Here is a 17,658-nt window from a genome sequence, read left to right on the forward strand (position 1 = left end):
AGGAAACTAAATTGCTTCCATTCAAATTGTCTTAGGAAGATTCTGATGATCACCTGGCAGGATAAGATTCCAGACACTAAGGTCCTCTCTCTTTCAAGCTAAACTGCTAAGCATTCAGTCTCTATTGCAGTGAGTGTAACTCTGACGGATTGGCCACATTGTTTGAATGCCAAAAGTATGCTTGCCTAAAAGACTATTTTATGGAGAACTCACACAGGGTAGGAAAAGTGATATAAGGACACTCAAAGTCTCTCTTAAGAACTTTGGAATTGACTGCGTGACATGGGAGACACTGTCAAAGGACCACCCAGCTTGGCATGCCTTCCCCCAGAGAAGGTGCTGTGCTCTATGAGCAAAGCAGAATTGAAGTAGCTCAAAATAAATGCAAGATGTGCAAATTTAGAGAATCCACCCCAAATATTCACATGAATTATTTGTGCTTGATCTGCAGTAGGACATTCCAAGCTCACATTGGTCTGATCAGCTACAGTCAGACACACTGTAACTTGACTCTAACATAGTGATGTCATTTTTTCTCTTCGAAAACAAAGGACAGTGACCACTATCAATGTGAGGAAGTCAAAAGCTACCCAGATTTAGGCTAGGTGAGAGGCCAATAAAACTAGTTGATGCTTGCCAGTGATGCTAGGCAAGAGAACAAGCTGACTTTGGTCTGCTTGAGTCCTGGAAGGAGGATTGAGGGCTGAGGCATTGGTAGGTCAGTAGAATCAACTTGGGTGGGGGGGGGGTGGAGATTTCAGAAAGTGAAGACTAGGTAAGTTGGTAAGAAATATTGATCAACAGTAGAAAAGGGAACTTCTTTGTCTCTCTTGATCCATCTCAAAGAGCTAATTAAATCAAGTATATATATATATATATATATTTTTTGCTTAGCATGGAACTCCATGGATCAGTGGTCCTTATAGAAAAAGAATCCCCATTCTTTGTAGTATGGAATTACAGGTATGGAAAAAACTCTGAGAGATCATCCATCCCAATCTCTGTCTTCAGGCAAGATTCCTAGATGGTCCCCGACACATCAAAATCTAGTGTTTTTAAAGACATTAAGAGGAGATTTCAATATTTGTGAATAATCCATTTCAGTATCTAAAAATACTGGCAAGAACGCTTTTACCTATAACTGCCCTAGATCTCATCTGTTCTTGTTCTGGTTTTAGTGGAGAACAGTTTGTCCGCATGACCTTTCTTAACCTCTAGGGTCTAGAATAAGAGTAAGTGAAGGGTGGGAGATGGAGATGGAGAGCTCATTTTCCTGGGCTACCCTCCACCATGAACTTGGAGCTAGTCCAAGACAATTCCAAAGGACTCATGATGAAAAATGCTATTGACCATCAGAGAGAGAGAACTGATGAATTCTGAGTGAAGAATTTTTCTTCCCTTTTTTTGCAACATGACTAATATGGAAATATGTGTTGCATGCCTTCACATGTATAAGGTGTAACAAATTGCTTAGCTTTTCAATGGGTGGAGGAGGGACTGGAGGGAGAAAGAGAATTTAGAATTCAAAAATTTTAAATAGGGGAAGCTAGGTGGTGCAGTGGATAGAGCACCAGCCCTGGAGTCAGGAGGCCCTGAGTTCAAATCCGGCCTCAGACACTTAACACAACTAGTAAAGCTGTGTGACCCTGGGCAAGTCACTTAACCCCAATTGCCACACACACACACACACACAAATTTTAATGAATGTTGAAAAAGAAAGGAAGGAAGGGAGAGAAGAAGGCAGGAAGAAAGAGAGAGAGAGAGAGATGTCACAAGGTGATAGGATCCATTTTACAGATGAAAGGAATTGATAGTATATACCATAAATCTAAAAGAAGTTGGGATTACTTTGGATTGGATTGGTATGAGGAGGAAGTAGAACTTGTACTGGACCTAGAAGGATTGTGTAGGTTTTAAATCCAGAGAGAAAACAGGATGAATGGTCTGAGCAAAGGCACAGGTGAGACAAAACACAAAATCTGTTATGGGTTAGTGAGTATGTCAGTTTGCCTTAGGTAGGGGCAGTGTTTAAATAAGGAAGGAGTAAAAGATGTGTCTGGCATGGTAGAGTGGGATCAGGTTTTAGATTTTACTTTAAGGAATGTGATCTTAATCTGTAGGTAAATTAATCTCTGGGTCAATCTACACAAATAAATGAAACCATTGAAGGTTTCATTTATTTGTGTAGAGGTCTGTGTGTGTGTGTTTATTTACATAATGTACAAAGGTGTATTTTTGTAAAATTTTTGTATATGAATGTATGAGTATGTAAATGTTATGGCTATTTCATGTTTGAGTATATGTGTGAGAGAGAATGAATGGGGACAGCTAGGTGGTGCAGTGGATAAATCACCAGCCCCGGATTCAGGAGGACCTGAGTTCAAATCTGGCCTCAGACACTTGACACGTTCTAGATGTGTGACCCTGGGCAAGTCACTTAACCCTCATTGCCCTGCCAAAAAAAAAAAAAAGAAAGAAAGAAAAGAAAAGAAAGAGAGAGAATGAACCTTTTGTGAATGTAAGCACTCAGAAGACAATGATGAAAAAGAGATATATTGATGGGGGCTCAGTTTTTGAATAGACAACAAATCAAACAATATTTTGAAACCAGACCTGGGTAAGAAGCATGCTGTAACTAGATGACCTCTGAGATCCCTTCCAACTCTGAAATTCTGTGATTCTCTTAGCTGCTGGCTTTCATATGCCTCTGCCTACTCCTGGAGATGGTTATAATTAAGACATAGGCTTCTATTAGAAGCAGCCAAATTTCACCCTTCATCAGCATACTTTTCTTCTATCTTTGCTCACCTTCCAAATGTCTCATCCTCTCAGACACCAGAAGGCATAAACTGTTAACAAGGCAGGAAAAGAAAATTAGACCACATATCCCCATATCACCTCTTTCTCAAGCATCAGTTCGGTGTTGACCTCCTACCAATCAGGAAGTATTTTTCCCCTTTTTCTCTTTTTGGAAAGACTTATTTGAATATTTCTCCTTCTATAGGCTTTCTCCTACATAGAGTCTGTTTAATTGTACTTTATGTATAATGACATGTTAACTTCTTTGCTGGTTTCCCTTAGCAACAGACTTCAGCGCTACATTATATCAGCCACAGAGATTTCTTAAAGCTACAAAAGCATTTGAACTGGCAGATTGAATAGCAAATTAAACAGAAAGTCAACTGATTGCACATAGTTAGTATAAATGTGTTCAGTTTAGATGTAATTCCAACCCATGCAGTGTCTAAAAGGCTTTGAGGTCCTGGTATAGGCTAATTCCACAAGGAATATTTACTGTGTTCTCAGAAATATCCATAAACTATTCATTTATGGACAAAGCGCCACTTCACTTCAATCTTCTAAACTTAATAGAACTATTTCCTAACTAGAAATTGGCTTCTACAACTTTGAATAGAAGAAGATTTAGGAGATTTTGTCATTTTGAATATAGTCAGGTGAAGCTTTGGCTGTGTGCTACTTTTACTGGTGTAATTATCTTAACAAACACACTGACTTCTACCTCTTGCTGCCACATGCTCATCTAACTTCAAGAAAAGATCTCTCAGAGATCACTAAAACTGAAAAGGGAGCATTTAGGTAGCTTAGTAGATAGAACGCTGGCTCTGAAGTTGGGGGGGGGACCTAAGTTCAGATTTGACCTCAGACACTTACTGTGTGACCCTGGGCAAGTCACTTAACCCCAATTGCTTTAAACATCCGGGGCCATCTCCAGTCATCCTGATATGTCTTGCCACTGAACCCAGATGACTCTGGAGGAGAGAGTGAAGATGGTGACTTTGCACAGTCCTGCCTCACTTAAATCCAATTCACTGTAAGTCATGATGGGACCCTAATGTCAGGGTCCTCTTCCAGAATGGACAAACAATGACAAGACCAAAGAAAGTCTCCAATTGGTTCACCTCAACCTGAGTTAAGGAAAATTTCTTCTCCCATTTGGGTTGACTGCTCCTTTCCCAATCTTGATCTGTGTGCTTATTGGCTTGGACTAAAATAGTTATAAATGACTATATTCTTTAACAGAGCCTCAAGTAACAAAGAAACACAGACAAACAATTAAAGGGACATAGTAGACTATGATGGCTACATCTGGGGTTTGGGGGATGCTGTGTGTATTACATCTCTCTTTCTCCCCTGCCTCTCAGAAGGGAAATAGAAAATGAAGCAATTATGTGAATAAAGAAGAGCTGGGGTCCTTAGACAGCTCTCCAGAAAAGGAAAGTGAAGCTGTGGACTACCACAGTTCACCACCACTCACAACTGCTGCTTCCTGGCCAGTGCTCCATTCCAGCCCATTCTCACTGACCAGTCCTCTCCTACCTTTCACAGGAAATCCCAGAAAGAGGAAGGGAGAGGTCCAGAGGGTAGAATCACTCCATTTAAAATCTACTGAGTGTAGGAGCAGCTAGGTGGCACAGTGGATAGAGCACTGGCCTTGGAGTCGGGAGTACCTGAGTTCAAATCCAGTCTCAGACACTTAACACTTACTAGCTGTGTGACCCTGGGCAAGTCACTTAACCCCAATTGCCTCACTAAAAAAATAAAATAAAATAAAATCTACTGAGTGGTCTGTTCTTCCTGGTTTAGTGGGATGCTGCTTTGAAGCAGCTCTCTTCTCCTCTGTGCTAAGTGCTTTTACAAGCATTATCTCATTTGATAAGGAAATAAGGAGGGGGAAGATTGATGATACCACCTGCTGTTTGCTATGTCATCCCAAAGTGCCAAGCCCTTCGTGTTCAACCACACTGGTCCCAGAAGCTGTTGGAGCTTGGCACATTCTCCATGAAGTATATTCCAAAGTCACGAAATAATATCTTACAAATGAGGTTGTACTCTAATTCTACATTGTGCTTTGCTTCTACATCACTTTATTTGGTAAGGCAATCAAATATGTGTTGGCTGAGGTGATTTCTGTCAGACGGCCAGACAATAAACATTTATTAATCGTCTACTATATGCCAAGAATTGTGCTTAGTGTTGGGGATACAAGTTAAAAAGAAAGAAAGAAAGAAAAGAAAAGAAGAGAAGAGAAGAGAAGAGAAGAGAAGAGAAGAGAAGAGAAGAGAAGAGAAGAGAAGAGAAGAGAAGAGAAGAGAAAAGAAAAGAAAAGAAAAGAAAAGAAAAGAAAAGAAAAGAAAAGAAAAGAAAAGAAAAGAAAAGAAAAGAAAAGAAAAGAAGAGAAAAGAAGAGAAGAGAAAAGAAAAGAAAGACAGTCCTTACCCTTAAGGAGCTTACAATCTAATGATAGAAGACAACACACAAAAGCAAACTGAAAATGGGGGTAGGGAATAGTGGTGGTACTTGGATGGGAACAAAGTAGAAGAATCTGGAATTTGAAGCAAGGAAGATAATCCAAATGGGGGGGGGGGAACTTGGACCTTATTAATACTGGAAAAATAAGATGACAGAGAACAGCAACAACTATTGACTTTTCCATGTCATATGAACTCATCTAAGCACAAATCAAAAATAACCTCCTGACGCCATTAGTAGGGTGCAGACAGACTTTCACAGGTGATGTTCTATAGCAGAACATATCATCACCATTTTGCATTTGACTGAAAAAGTAAAAAAAAATCAAAGATTTCACTATTGCTTGTTTGTTCACTACAAAAAAAACCCCAAAACACTTGATTTAATGAAGCAAGAAACTACCTCAAAAACTCTCTTCCAACAAGATGTCTCTAGAACATTGTAGACTTATAGTTATAATGAGCCTCAGAGGTCATTTAGTCCAAATTCTTCATTCTACAGAAGCCCAGAGAGGGTAGGTGATTTATCCAAAATCACACAGTAAGTGACAAAATTGAGATTCAAACAAGTTCCTATAACTACAAAACCCAGTGTTCTTTCCACTATCCCACCCTGCCTCTCCCATAAAAATTCTTCAAGATTCCTTGAAAGGTATAACAATAGAAATAACCCTGTTCAAGGACTCTCTGGCCATAAACATAAAGAGAGGCATAAAATAAGGAAAGTATGCTCACCAAAGGCGTTCATCACTATGAGATCCAGTGAAGGATTCAAGTTGAAAAGGAATTTCCTGAAACTGGTGAAGCCCTCAAAAAGTTCCTTGGGTTTTTTGTGCCAGTTGTATAAAGCCCCAGAACATCACAGAGCATCCAGATCCATTCAAAAGAATATGATGTGTTTTCAGTGATGCAGTGGTCATATATAGCTCTGTAGGACTTATGAAGATTGCAATCTGTCTACAGAGAAAGAACTGATGGTGTTGGAAAACAGATGGAAGCATTTTTTTGACAGTTCCTTAATCTGAAGTTTTGTTTTTGTCTGTTTTCTCTCACAACCTAACTAATGTGGAGATGTTTTCCACGACTGGTCATGTATCATTTATATTGAATTGCTTGAGTTCTTGGGAGTGAGGGGTGGGAAGGGAGAGGGGGGAGAGGTTGGAATACAAAGTTTTTAAAAATGATGTCAAAATTTGTTTTTACATGTAATTTGGAAAATAAAATTCTAAACAGAAAAAAAAGAATATGATGTGACCATCTACACAAGAAAAATCAAGTGGATGAAGAATGTTTATCGCCCAGATCACAGCATGCATTTGAATGGACAAGCTATAGAGCTTGTCAATCAGTATGTAGATCTTCAACAAACAGTACAAATGGACAATGTGCTGGGGCCAGAATTAACAGGTAGGGTAGAGTTGGCTAGATTGCCTTCAGGAAATTGCCAAATTCTTCTAATGATCCCAAGTTTCTCCTGGGACAAAGGCCCAAAATTTCAAAATTAATATCCTACCAGTAGTTTTGCATGGCTACAAAGCATGGAATACCACAGTCTCTGAAGAATTTAAAATTCATACCACACTATGAGAAGACATATTCTTCAAATTCTTTGAAGACTTGTTGGGGGAGGGGTTCTGCAGAGATAGAACATTGCAAATAGTGTCACATTTTTTAAAAAACTTAATAAACATTTTAATTTAAAGTTTTGAATTCTAAATTCTATTCCTCCTTCCCTCTCTCCCCTCTCCCCTCCCTGAGGCAGCAAGAATTCAGCTATAGGTTATACATGTCCAATTATTTAAACATTGCCATATTAGTCATTTTGTATAAGAGAAATTGAATAAGAAAAAACGTTAAATAAAGAGAAAATAGCAATTTTTGTCAAATAATGAGTTTTTGTTACAAAAGCTTAGACCTTTGGGTTTATCATATACTAGATTACTATAGTAACTTATTACAGTGCAATTTACATGTATTCTGTTCCATTGATCCACCACTCTATTTCTTAGCAAGTACCAGATGGTTTTGAAAATTACCTCTTTAAAACACAGTTTGAGATCTGGTACTGCTAGACCACCTTCTTTCACAGTTTTTTATTGATTCTCTTGATATCCTAGAGCTTTTGTCCTTCCAGATGAATTTTGTTATTATTTTTTCTAGCTCTATAAAATATTTTTGATAGTTTGATTGATATGGTGCTAAATAAATTTAGGTAGATCTGCCTGAGCATCACTAGGCACATGGCATGCATTTCTGAGACATTTGCCTGAGGAAAAGGTGCAATCTGTGGCCTAGAACAGAACCATTAGCTGACCCATATAAAGGTGGCATGATCCCGTCCTCATTAGCATCACATTGTCTGACTGAGCTAACCAGAAACTCTTAGCCACAATCTTAAACAATGCTTCAACTTCCCTAGAGACAGAACCTCTTGAGGCAGCTTTCTCTCTTGCCTCATAATTAAAACCTCTTTATGATGTATTGAGTGACACAGGTTTTACACCCCCTGTCATGTGGGGATGGTGAATTACGGAATTCTGGAGGCATAAAGTGTCCAGGACTCTGAGCTTCAGGGAACAGGAATGGCTAGTCTCTTTGCCTTGGTGGAATTTGGATCATGCTGAAATTGATTTTTGCTCTTTGGAATAGTGGCTATGCTCATTACACCTTGGGGTCCTTGTTCCTTATCGTAGTCCTGTGGCAGTTCTGTTATGGATTTAGGAAAACAGCTAAGAGCTGCTGCCGGGTAGGTAAACACCTAAGTCACTTTCCCCCCTTCCCCACTCCCTAGGGCCACAAAAGAGTATAAGAAGCCTGCTTGGGCCTTAGACAGAGCTGATCCTCTTCCTCATCTTTTCTCCCACCTTTTTTTTTAGTAGAATTTTATTTTCCAAAATATATGTTATGTCATTCCCGATCTTTTCTTCCTTCTCAAATCAAGGGTCTGATTGAGCCACCAGATGGAAAAAAAGCCTTTTCTTAGGAATCCCTCTTGGTAGGATAGCCTCATTACAAAGCCAGAAAGGGGATGGGGTGGAGTAGAGTAGTAAGGCTTGGTAAGAGACTATACAAAGTAGAATGACTAGAGAGAGAAGACTGGAAAACTCGTGTGAGCATCATTTCCTTTGAGATGTAAAAAAAAAAAAGAATAAACTCTCATTCTTTCACTTCTGTCTTTCAGCGTCAGATTAAAGTCAAAAGGCGTTTCAAAAGTATGGAACAAAGAGGTGAGATCTTAAATTAAGCCTTTAGCCCCATCCAACCTACCCCAGAAGCTAAGCTTCACCTTCCCACAACTCCCTTGGGGTCCCATCCAAAGCCTAGAACATTTCCTAAACTCTGTTCTGTCCCAATTACAGGATTGAAGGAATGAGGGGGCAGGGCAGTGGCCCATCCTAACCCAAAGTGATCTTGTAAAACTCCTGGGGCTGTCAGAGAGCCTACGCCACCCAGTCTTCTGCCAAGGGTCACCTGCTCAACCTGTTCCAACTTTCCTTATGCTTAACCCCTAACTTTGTTCCTCCTCACCAAGACCTCCAGGGTGTCCATCCCTCAGTCCTTTCCAAAGCTATGACCCCTGTGCTGTCTACACTCTTCTCCCTTCCCTCTTTCAATGCCTTGATGAGCCTGTCCAAATCTACACTATCCTCCACATTTGATTTGAATCCCTTGAATCCTATCACTGATCATACCTTGCCCCAGCACTGGACTACTCCCATCAGCCTTCGCTCCTATTCACATGCTGCTGAACAGAGCTGGAGAAAGTCATATAAGTCATACATCCAATCTATTACCAAGTCTTGTCATCTCCCACTTCACATCTCTCATATATGCCCTGTTCTCTCTGCTCACATAGCTACCTTTCTGGTGCTAGCTCTTATCACCTCATTGGAATAGCCTTCCAGTTGGTCTGCCTACTCCCTAGAATCTCCCCTTCAAGTCCATCATCCATCCCCTCCGCAACCAAAGTCATCTTAAAACTCTGGCCATATACTTCCCTACTCTCTAATCTCCAGTGACTCCTTATTACCTCCCAAGATCAAATAGAAAACATTCTGTTTGGCTTTTAAAGCCCTTCACAAACTGGTCCCTTCCTACATTTTCACCTTTTGCCTCTCTCCCCACACATTCCACAATCCTTTGATGCTAATAATCTTGCTGTTCTTTGTATATAGCACTCCCATGGATTACCATCTTTGCCTGGAATGCTCTTTCTCCTTCCTTCAAGGCTCAGCTCAAATCCCACTGTCTGAAAGAGATCTTTCCTATTCCCTCACCTCCACCCCAGTGTCAGTGCCAGTGCCTTCCCTCTTGTGTATACAGTTACTTGCATGCTGTCTCCCCTATTAGGATGTGAGTTCTCTGAAGGCAGGAACTATTTCTGTCTTTCTTTGTATTCCCAGGACTTAGCATAGTGCCTGGAACATATTAAATGCTAAATAAATGCTTGTTGATTGACTGATTGATTCTGCTGGCTTCCTAGTTTGGCGATCTTCCCAGAAAGACATCAAGACCCCCTTGGAACTGTTGGCCAGCCTGAAAAGGTGATCTACCCCCATATTCCCATCCCTCATCTCCCCATTCCCAGCATCAACTGAATGAATCCCAAACTCCCAATCTAGCATGTGAGGAGGAGCACTAATGGAACCTGAACAAAAAAAACTTGCAATGATCCTGTTGGACACTGTGATTAGAAGATGGGGGGCCGGGGGCAGCTAGATAGCGCAGTGGATAAAGCACTGGCCCTGGATTCAGGAGGACCTGAGTTCAAACCCAGCCTCAGACACTTGACACGTTCTAGCTGTGTGACCCTGAGCAAGTCACTTAACCTCAACTGCCTCACCAAAAAAAAAAAAAAGAAGAAGAAGAAGATGGGGGGCCCATCCTTGAAACAGTGCTCAACAACAACAACAAGTGTTGAATTCCTTATAGGGCTTCCCTGATGGTAAGAGAAAGATGCCCATAAATTAAAAAATGGGAAGGGGGTGTGAGACACCTATTCAGAACTCAGTACTAGCATCTCCAGTGATATTGGTCCTGGGATTCAGAAGTTGGTTATTGATTAATCTTAATTTTAAAAATACATGTTTTAAATGCATTAAAAATACAGATTACAGAGGAAACCCATTATATACAGTTGCCAAAATATATATTTTTTAAGTTCAGGAACCCCATGCTAAGAACCCTGCATCTAGGTGCTTCTTTTTTTGTTTTGTTTTTTGTTTTTTAAGTGAGGCAATTGGGGTTAAGTGACTTGCCCAGGGTCACACAGCTAGTAAGTGTTAAGTGTCTGAGGCCAGATTTGAACTCAGGTACTCTTGACTCCAGGGCCGATGCTCTATCCACTGCGCCACCTAGCCGCCCCATCTAGGTGCTTCTTAAAATAGCCATAGAGGGGGCAGCTAGGTGGCACAGTGAATAAAGTTCCAGCCCTGAATTCAGGAGGACCTGAGTTCAAATCTGACCTCAGACACTTGACACTTACTAGCTGTGTGACCCTGAGCAAGTCACTTAACCCTCATTGCTCTGCAAAATAATAGTAATAATTTTAAAAGCATAGAATCAAATACATAGGACTTTAAGGGAAAACAATTATATTGAAATATAGTAATCAAAATATATTTAAAAATAAATTTCACAAACCTCCTGACACTTATCCACATCTACTCCCTTGGTGGAGGGGGGTGGGTGGGGCCACATTCATGTCCTTTGTGGGGAGAGCAATGTCCATGAACCCCAGGTTCAGAACTTCTACTTTAGTGAGGATTTTTTTTTTGTGGGGCAATGGGGGTTAAGTGACTTGCCCAGGGTCACACAGCTAGTAAGTGTCAAGTGTCTGAAGCCAGATTTGAACTCAGGTGCTCCTGAATCCAGGGCTGGTGCTTTATCCACTGCGCCATCTAGCTGCCCTATTGAACTTCTACTTTAGAGAGAGAAAAAGAGTAGAATGCAAGCTTCTTTTTTCTTTCTTTTTTTTTTTTCAGTGAGGCAATTGGGGTTAAGTGACTTGCCCAGGGTCACACAGCTAGTAAGTATTAAGTGTCTGAGGCCAGATTTGAACTCAGGTACTCCTGACTCCAGGGCCGGTGCTCTATCCACTGCGCCACCTAGCTGCCCCTGAATGCAAGCTTCTAAGGAAAAGGGAGTTTCTCTAGAAGTAACTAGTGTCCTGGTTTTCCCTAATAGGCCAACCTGGATTCCCAAAGAAAGCAACATTCGGAAGTTGCTGTGTAAGGACCCTGCCTGCTCCATTTGTAATTCTGTGGTCTTGGAAACAAAGTTCCTGCTATCTGGTGAGAAAGATGCGCACACCCCCCTACTGCTGAACATATCACCTGCATCTTCTTGCTTAGAGGGTATGACTATGTCTACTTTTTCTCTTGATCAAAGTTTGGATCAAAGCTCATCTGAGGAATCCCTGTTGTCCCCACTCCCAGTCCAAACTCCTTTAACTCAGACAGGCTCCCTACCTCCCCCCGGGGTCCCAGACCACTGGACTGACCAACTGGGGAAGAAGCTCCATGTAACCAGTATGTCACGTCCCCCCTCTGAGGCCTCTTCTTCCAGTCCAGAGAAACCCAAAGACCCAGCAATGAAGCAGGATGCCAGTGATGACGACGGGGAACAGTCTTTCACGGAGAGTACCAAGACCGAGGCTTTTAAATCAAAAGACATCTTGCTGAATACTGAGTTCCTGCAGTTGACCAAGAACCCTTCAACGTTACAGTCCCTCACGGTTTTGCCCAGCACCCTTTCATTCCTTAGCCCTGAAGTCCAGACTCTTCTAGAATTGCACATTAAAAAGAGAGTGCATTTCCAGAGATGGGGTCTCCCCAAGAGAGTAGAAAAATCACTCAAACAATTCATGCCAGACACTTCTCTCTTTTACTGCCCTGGGAATCGAAGAGTCCCTTTAATCCCAGAGGAGGTTTCCAACATACCTGCTGCAGAGATGAAGACTGCAGCTAACTACCCCTTGGCACATCGGCCTAGTTGGCCCTTCTTTGGCTCTGACATGATCCCTGTAGATTTGGGGCAAGCCGAGCCGAAGAGAACTTTGGAAAAGTCCCCAAGCCCTGTTAAGATGGCCCTTCCTCCTCCTTCCATCCCAGTCTTGAAGAACTTCTGTCCCCTGAATGGGGGTACTACTGAAGTCAAAAATAGTTGTGTGCAACAGAAGCACAGCCAACTTTTCTGGGGTCTCCCCTCTCTGCACAGTGAATCCCTGGTAGCCACCTTCCTGAGGGATGACTCCTCCTCCCCACCTGTGAATGACGACAAGTTCTCCACTGTGGACAGTAATTTCCTCTTTAATGAGCTGCCACTCATTCCCTTGCTGCCACATTCTATCCCGCCGCCTTCTCTGCCTACCCCAGTCGGAAGCAGCATCAAAACCCCCGAAGAGAACCAGATGAATGTCCCATTTCTCACCGGATCTGAATGTGAAACCTTGGACTGGCATCTACTCCAGAGACAGTTCCAGGCGCTGTGGGGTCTGCCCCCCCTAATTCAGATGCCTCAACCGTCCCAGAGCCCCCCTGATCATGAACTCTGTGAGGCAGACCAGGTCCTTATGCCTCCTTGGCCTAAAATGAATGTCTCCGTCCTCACCAGGGAGCTCGTTTTCCTCCCAGACCACACCAGGAGGCTCCTGGAGCTTCATTTTCAGAGGCGGCTCCTCCGGAACCAGCCGAACCCACCGCAGTCAGTCCAGAAGTCTGTGCCCCTGCTTCTGTCCCCAATGAACCAGCCACAAGTCCCTGAGAGCACTGCAATCAATATGCACATGAGACTTCAGCAGAATGAGAATCCCCAACTCAAGATGGCCCACACACCTACTCCAGTGATGACTCCTTCCCACTTCCTTGAGTCTGAAACCTATCCCAAAGCTAAGGAGATTGTGCAGACACACATGGAGAAAAAATGCCTACAGATCAAACAAGGGATCTTTCCAGACATCATATGCGGGTCATGGAACATCGGGAACCAATTGTCAGTAGGAGACCTTCATACCCAGAGAACTTTTGGAGCTATCCACGCCAATATGGAGTCAGAAGGCCTGGCTTTCCAGGATCCAAATGCAGCAGCATGGATGGAGCTGAGCATGGACCAACAACCACTGACTCCCCTGGTTAAAACCATTAGGCAGCCGGATCAGGCTATGAACCTCCCACAGAGTATGATTGAGAAACTGGAAATGATTTTGAGACACAAATACTTGGCTTTCTTATCAGGATTACCAGCTCTTTACTATGTGGCTTTCTTTAGGGCAATGTCCCCTTTAGCTATTTCCCAAACTGAAATATTTGACAAGGGTCAAGGGGCCGGAAACGAACAAATGGACCCCACAAGCTGCAGGATTTGGGCCAAAGGACAATCAGTTCTCCCCAGAGCTGAGGTTAATGATTCCACTGTGAATTCTGGACACACTGGAAATGGATTATGGGTTTCACAACAGATAAAAGTCTCAGAGCCAGTACCAGAAAGAGGAGGTGATAAGAAGAGTCCAGAGGAAATAGATGAGCAGAGAGGGTCTGGCTATCCACAGTGTCCCAACTCACCAAGCAAATCCATCGTCTTAACCAAGATGAATTCCCACCTGAGGAAGAAGGTGTTGGAAGTAAACCTGGGGATTCCTCAAAAAGCTACAGATTCCAGGGAACTCTCTGAAGCTCTAGAATCCCCTTTACCCCAGCCTTCCTTAGCACACGTTCCCACAGTTGTGAGTCCAGAAAGTCCCAAAGAAGTACAAGGAACTCTCAGCTGCCCCAGGAGCCAAGAGCTCCCAGAAATGTGCTCATCACCAGCAGCTCTACCTGTTGAGGTTCCAAGCTGGACATATTTTAAGGAGCAGCTCTCCAGTGAGCTGGAGCTCAGTTTGATGAGGATATCAGAGAACCAAACTCAAAGCTGCCCCTCAGCTATTCCCCAGACATCCCCTCAGATTCCAGGCCTCCAGGCCTCCAAGGCTGCCCAGTCACACCCCCAGAAAAAGCCTAGTGGGGACATGGTTGATGCACAAGTGCTATGTGTTCACATGGAGGCAGAACGGAGCAACCTAGGCCAAGGGGTGTACTGGAATTTAGAGTCACACACTCCCTGGCATTGCCAGAACAAGGCTAGAGGCTCAACCCCAAACAAGATAGAAGGCTCCAAAGGAGATCAGGGTGGAGGGGATGCAGAGTGGGGGACCTCTTCTCTCAAAAGAAGGAGCCATGCCCTCAAGGCCAGAAGGCCTATGAACAGGACCCACAGATCCTCAGACAACAGGGACAATTATCATACTCCCCGCCTCCGGGAACTTTGCCAATCCTTTCCCAAAGCTGAGGATTTGGGGCCACCCTTTGGAGTGCCAGGGAGGACGGAGGCTGAAGGGGAAGACTATAAAGGCAGACAAAGGAAGTTGAAGCTCTCATCTCCAACAAGGGACCCTGAGCATTCCCAAGCCAGTGGCCCTAAAAGTCCCATCAAAGTGGCCCAAACAAAAGGTGTGCAGGTCCCAGAGAGGACAGTTTCTACTCCCCAGGATCAAAACCCTTTAGAAAACAACTTCAGGGAAAAGATAAAACACTTCTTTCACTGGCTCAGCTTCAGGAAAAAACTTAGGAATCAGAACACATCGGACATCTTCTCAAGGGTTGAGGCTACATCACCCAAAAACGATATTCCTAAGCCAGTCCTGATCTCAGCCAAAGGATCCACAAGTAAGGGACAGAAAGTCAAAAAGAATGTGGAATTCAAGGAGCACTACTACCCATGCACAAGTAAGAACCTTCTGGGCAGCACTGAGCCTCCCCCCACAAGTCAGGTTCATCATCCTAATTGCCGAGAGAGCCGCCACCTCTGGAACACGGAACTCTGCCGGCGCTCCAGTAGCTGTTCAGACACATCCATTCAGCAGCAAAATGACTCTTCTTCCCTCTTGCCTTCTGAGAAAAACATTTGCTCCCTCAGAAAAAAAACCCCATAACCAACAGAGAGAGTGAGTTCATTCTCATGAATGCGTGCTCTCTGATGAGGACCAGTATTCATTTTCATTGATGAGGGGCTACTGTCTTCCCCAAATATATTCTATTCCTCTAATGAGAGCACAGAGTCTTCTATCCTTTTACCCACCTACCTCCCTACTCTGTTGTTTGGGGCTTGTGAGGAAGACTCTAGAAAAGCATGAAACAGGAAAAAGAAATCATAAGGGATATTACAAGGTTAAACTGTTTACATTCCTACATGGACAGATGATACTTGTAACTCAAAAACTTTCTCATTATTAGGGCAGCTGGATGGAGTATATTTAGACAGGGTACAGGTGTAAGTTGAATATGAAAGATGATATCTTTCAAAAAATAAAATTAAGGGGTGTGAGAGGAATACATTAGGAGAAAGGGAAAGGGAGAGGTGGAATGGGGTAAAGTATCTCACATAAAAGAAGCAAGAAAAAGCTATATAATGGAGGGGAATATGGGGAGAGGTGCTAGGGAGTGAGCGAACCTTACTCTCATCAGAATTCGCTCAAAGAGGAAATAACATACACACTTGATTGGGTATAGTAATCTATCTTATCCTGCAGGAAAGTAGGAGGGGAAGAGGATGAGTGATAGAAAGGAGGGCAGATTGGGGGAGGGAGCAGTCAAAAGCAAAACACTTTTTTAAAATTTGAAAACCCTCTCTCATTCCCTCCCTCACTACCCTCCCCCCTCCCCAAGGTTGCAAGCAATCAATATAGGTAATACATGTGCAATTATGTAAAACATTACCATATTTGTCATTTTACATACAAAGACTCAAATTTTTTTAAAAAGAGAAAGCGAAAAATACCATGCTTCAGTCTGTGTTCAATCAATTATCAGTTCTTTCTCTAGAGGTGGATAGTATGTTTCATCATTAGTCCTTTGGGATTGTCTTGGATCATTGTATTGCTGAGAATAGTTAAGTCATTCACAATTGCTCATAGAGCTATAATACTGTCACAGTGTTCTCCTGGTTCTGCTCACTTCACTATACATCAGTTCATATAGCAAAACACTTTTGAGCAGGAACAGAGTAAAAGGAGATAGGGAATAGAGTAAATGTCGTGGGGAGGGAATAGAATGGAGAGAAAATACAGTTAGCAATAGTAACTGAAAAAATTTTGAAGCAATTTTGTCTGACAAAGGCTTCATTTCTCAAACACAGAGAGAACTGAGTCAAATTTTTTAAAATAAGAGCCATTCCCCAGTTGATAAATGACCAAAAGATATGAAGTTTTCAGATGAAATAATCAAAGCAGTCTATAGCCATATGAAAAAAAAATGTTCTAACTCACTATTGATTAGAAAGATGCAAGTCAAAATAATTCTGGGGCACTACCTCATACCTATTGGATTGGATAATAGGAAAGGAGAGGAAAATGACAAATGTCATAGAGGATATGGGGAAAATGAAACATTAATGCGTTCTTGGTGGAGTTGCAAACTGATTCAAACATTCAGTAGAGAAATTTGGAACTGTGGCCAAAGGTCTATAAAACCATGCATACTCTTTGACCTAGTTTTACCACTACTAGCTCAGTATACAAAAAAAAAAGTTAAAGGACCTATATGTACAAAAATATTTATAGCAGCCCTTTTCTGGAGCAAGGAAATAAAAATTGAGGAGGTGCCCATCAATTGGGGAATATCTGAATAAATTGTGGGATGATATTATAATGGAACACTATTGTGCTATATATAACACTATTGTGCTTTATATATATATATATATATATATATATATATATAAGTAATGATAAGGGGCAGCTAGGTGGCACAGTGGATAAAGCACTGGCCCTGGATTCAGGAGGACCTGAGTCCAAATCTGGGCTTGGACACTTGACTCTTACTAGCTGTGTGACCCTGGGCAAGTCACTTAACCCTCATTGCCCCACAAAAAAAGGAAAGAAATGATGAGCAGGAGGGCAGCTAGGTGGTGCAGTGGATAAATCATTAGCCCTGGATTCAGGAGGATCTGAGTCCAAATCTGGCCTTGGACACTTGACTCTTACTAGCTGTGTGACCCTGGGCAAGTCACTTTACCCTCATTGCCCCACCAAGGAAGAAAGAAACAAAGAGACAAAGAAAGAAATGATGAGCATGATGCTCTCAGAAAAAAATGGAAAGACATACATGAGCTGACGCAAAGTGAAATGTACTGTACACAAAGTAACAGTAATACTGTAAGATGATCAGCTGTGAATGACTTAGCTATTCTCATCATTACAATGATCTAAGACAACTCTGAAGGACATATGAAAGATGCAATCCATCTCCAGAGAAATAACTGATGGTGTCTGAATTCAGATTGAAGCATAACCTTTTTTAGGTTTTTTTTTTCTTAAGTTTTCTTTCAAAACCTGACTAATATGGGAATGTTT

The 17,658-nt window shown here is 42.2% G+C and overlaps 1 protein-coding gene across 1 annotated transcript; it reads left to right on the top strand.

The window, feature by feature from the left end:
• The first annotated feature begins 7,887 nt into the window (after nucleotides 1-7,887).
• On the top strand, nucleotides 7,888-15,460 carry FAM205A (family with sequence similarity 205 member A). Its single transcript, XM_044002698.1, has 4 exons — nucleotides 7,888-8,016; nucleotides 8,452-8,497; nucleotides 9,754-9,814; nucleotides 11,457-15,460. Exons 1-4 carry the CDS (start codon nucleotides 7,888-7,890, stop codon nucleotides 15,238-15,240), a joined length of 4,020 nt encoding a protein of 1,339 aa, XP_043858633.1. The 3' UTR covers nucleotides 15,241-15,460.
• Nucleotides 15,461-17,658: the final 2,198 nt, after the last annotated feature.

This window comes from Dromiciops gliroides, chromosome 1 (assembly GCF_019393635.1).
Source record: "Dromiciops gliroides isolate mDroGli1 chromosome 1, mDroGli1.pri, whole genome shotgun sequence".
Taxonomy (NCBI): Eukaryota; Metazoa; Chordata; class Mammalia; order Microbiotheria; family Microbiotheriidae; genus Dromiciops; species Dromiciops gliroides.

Coding starts and splice junctions, on each gene's coding strand:
- FAM205A (XM_044002698.1), top strand. CDS start 7,888: ATGCTGAAATTGATTTTTGCTCTTTGGAATAGTGGCTATGCTCATTAC. Junction 8,017..8,451: donor CAGCTAAGAGCTGCTGCCGG/GTAGGTAAACAC, acceptor TCTGTCTTTCAG/CGTCAGATTAAAGTCAAAAG. Junction 8,498..9,753: donor CAAAAGTATGGAACAAAGAG/GTGAGATCTTAA, acceptor CTGGCTTCCTAG/TTTGGCGATCTTCCCAGAAA.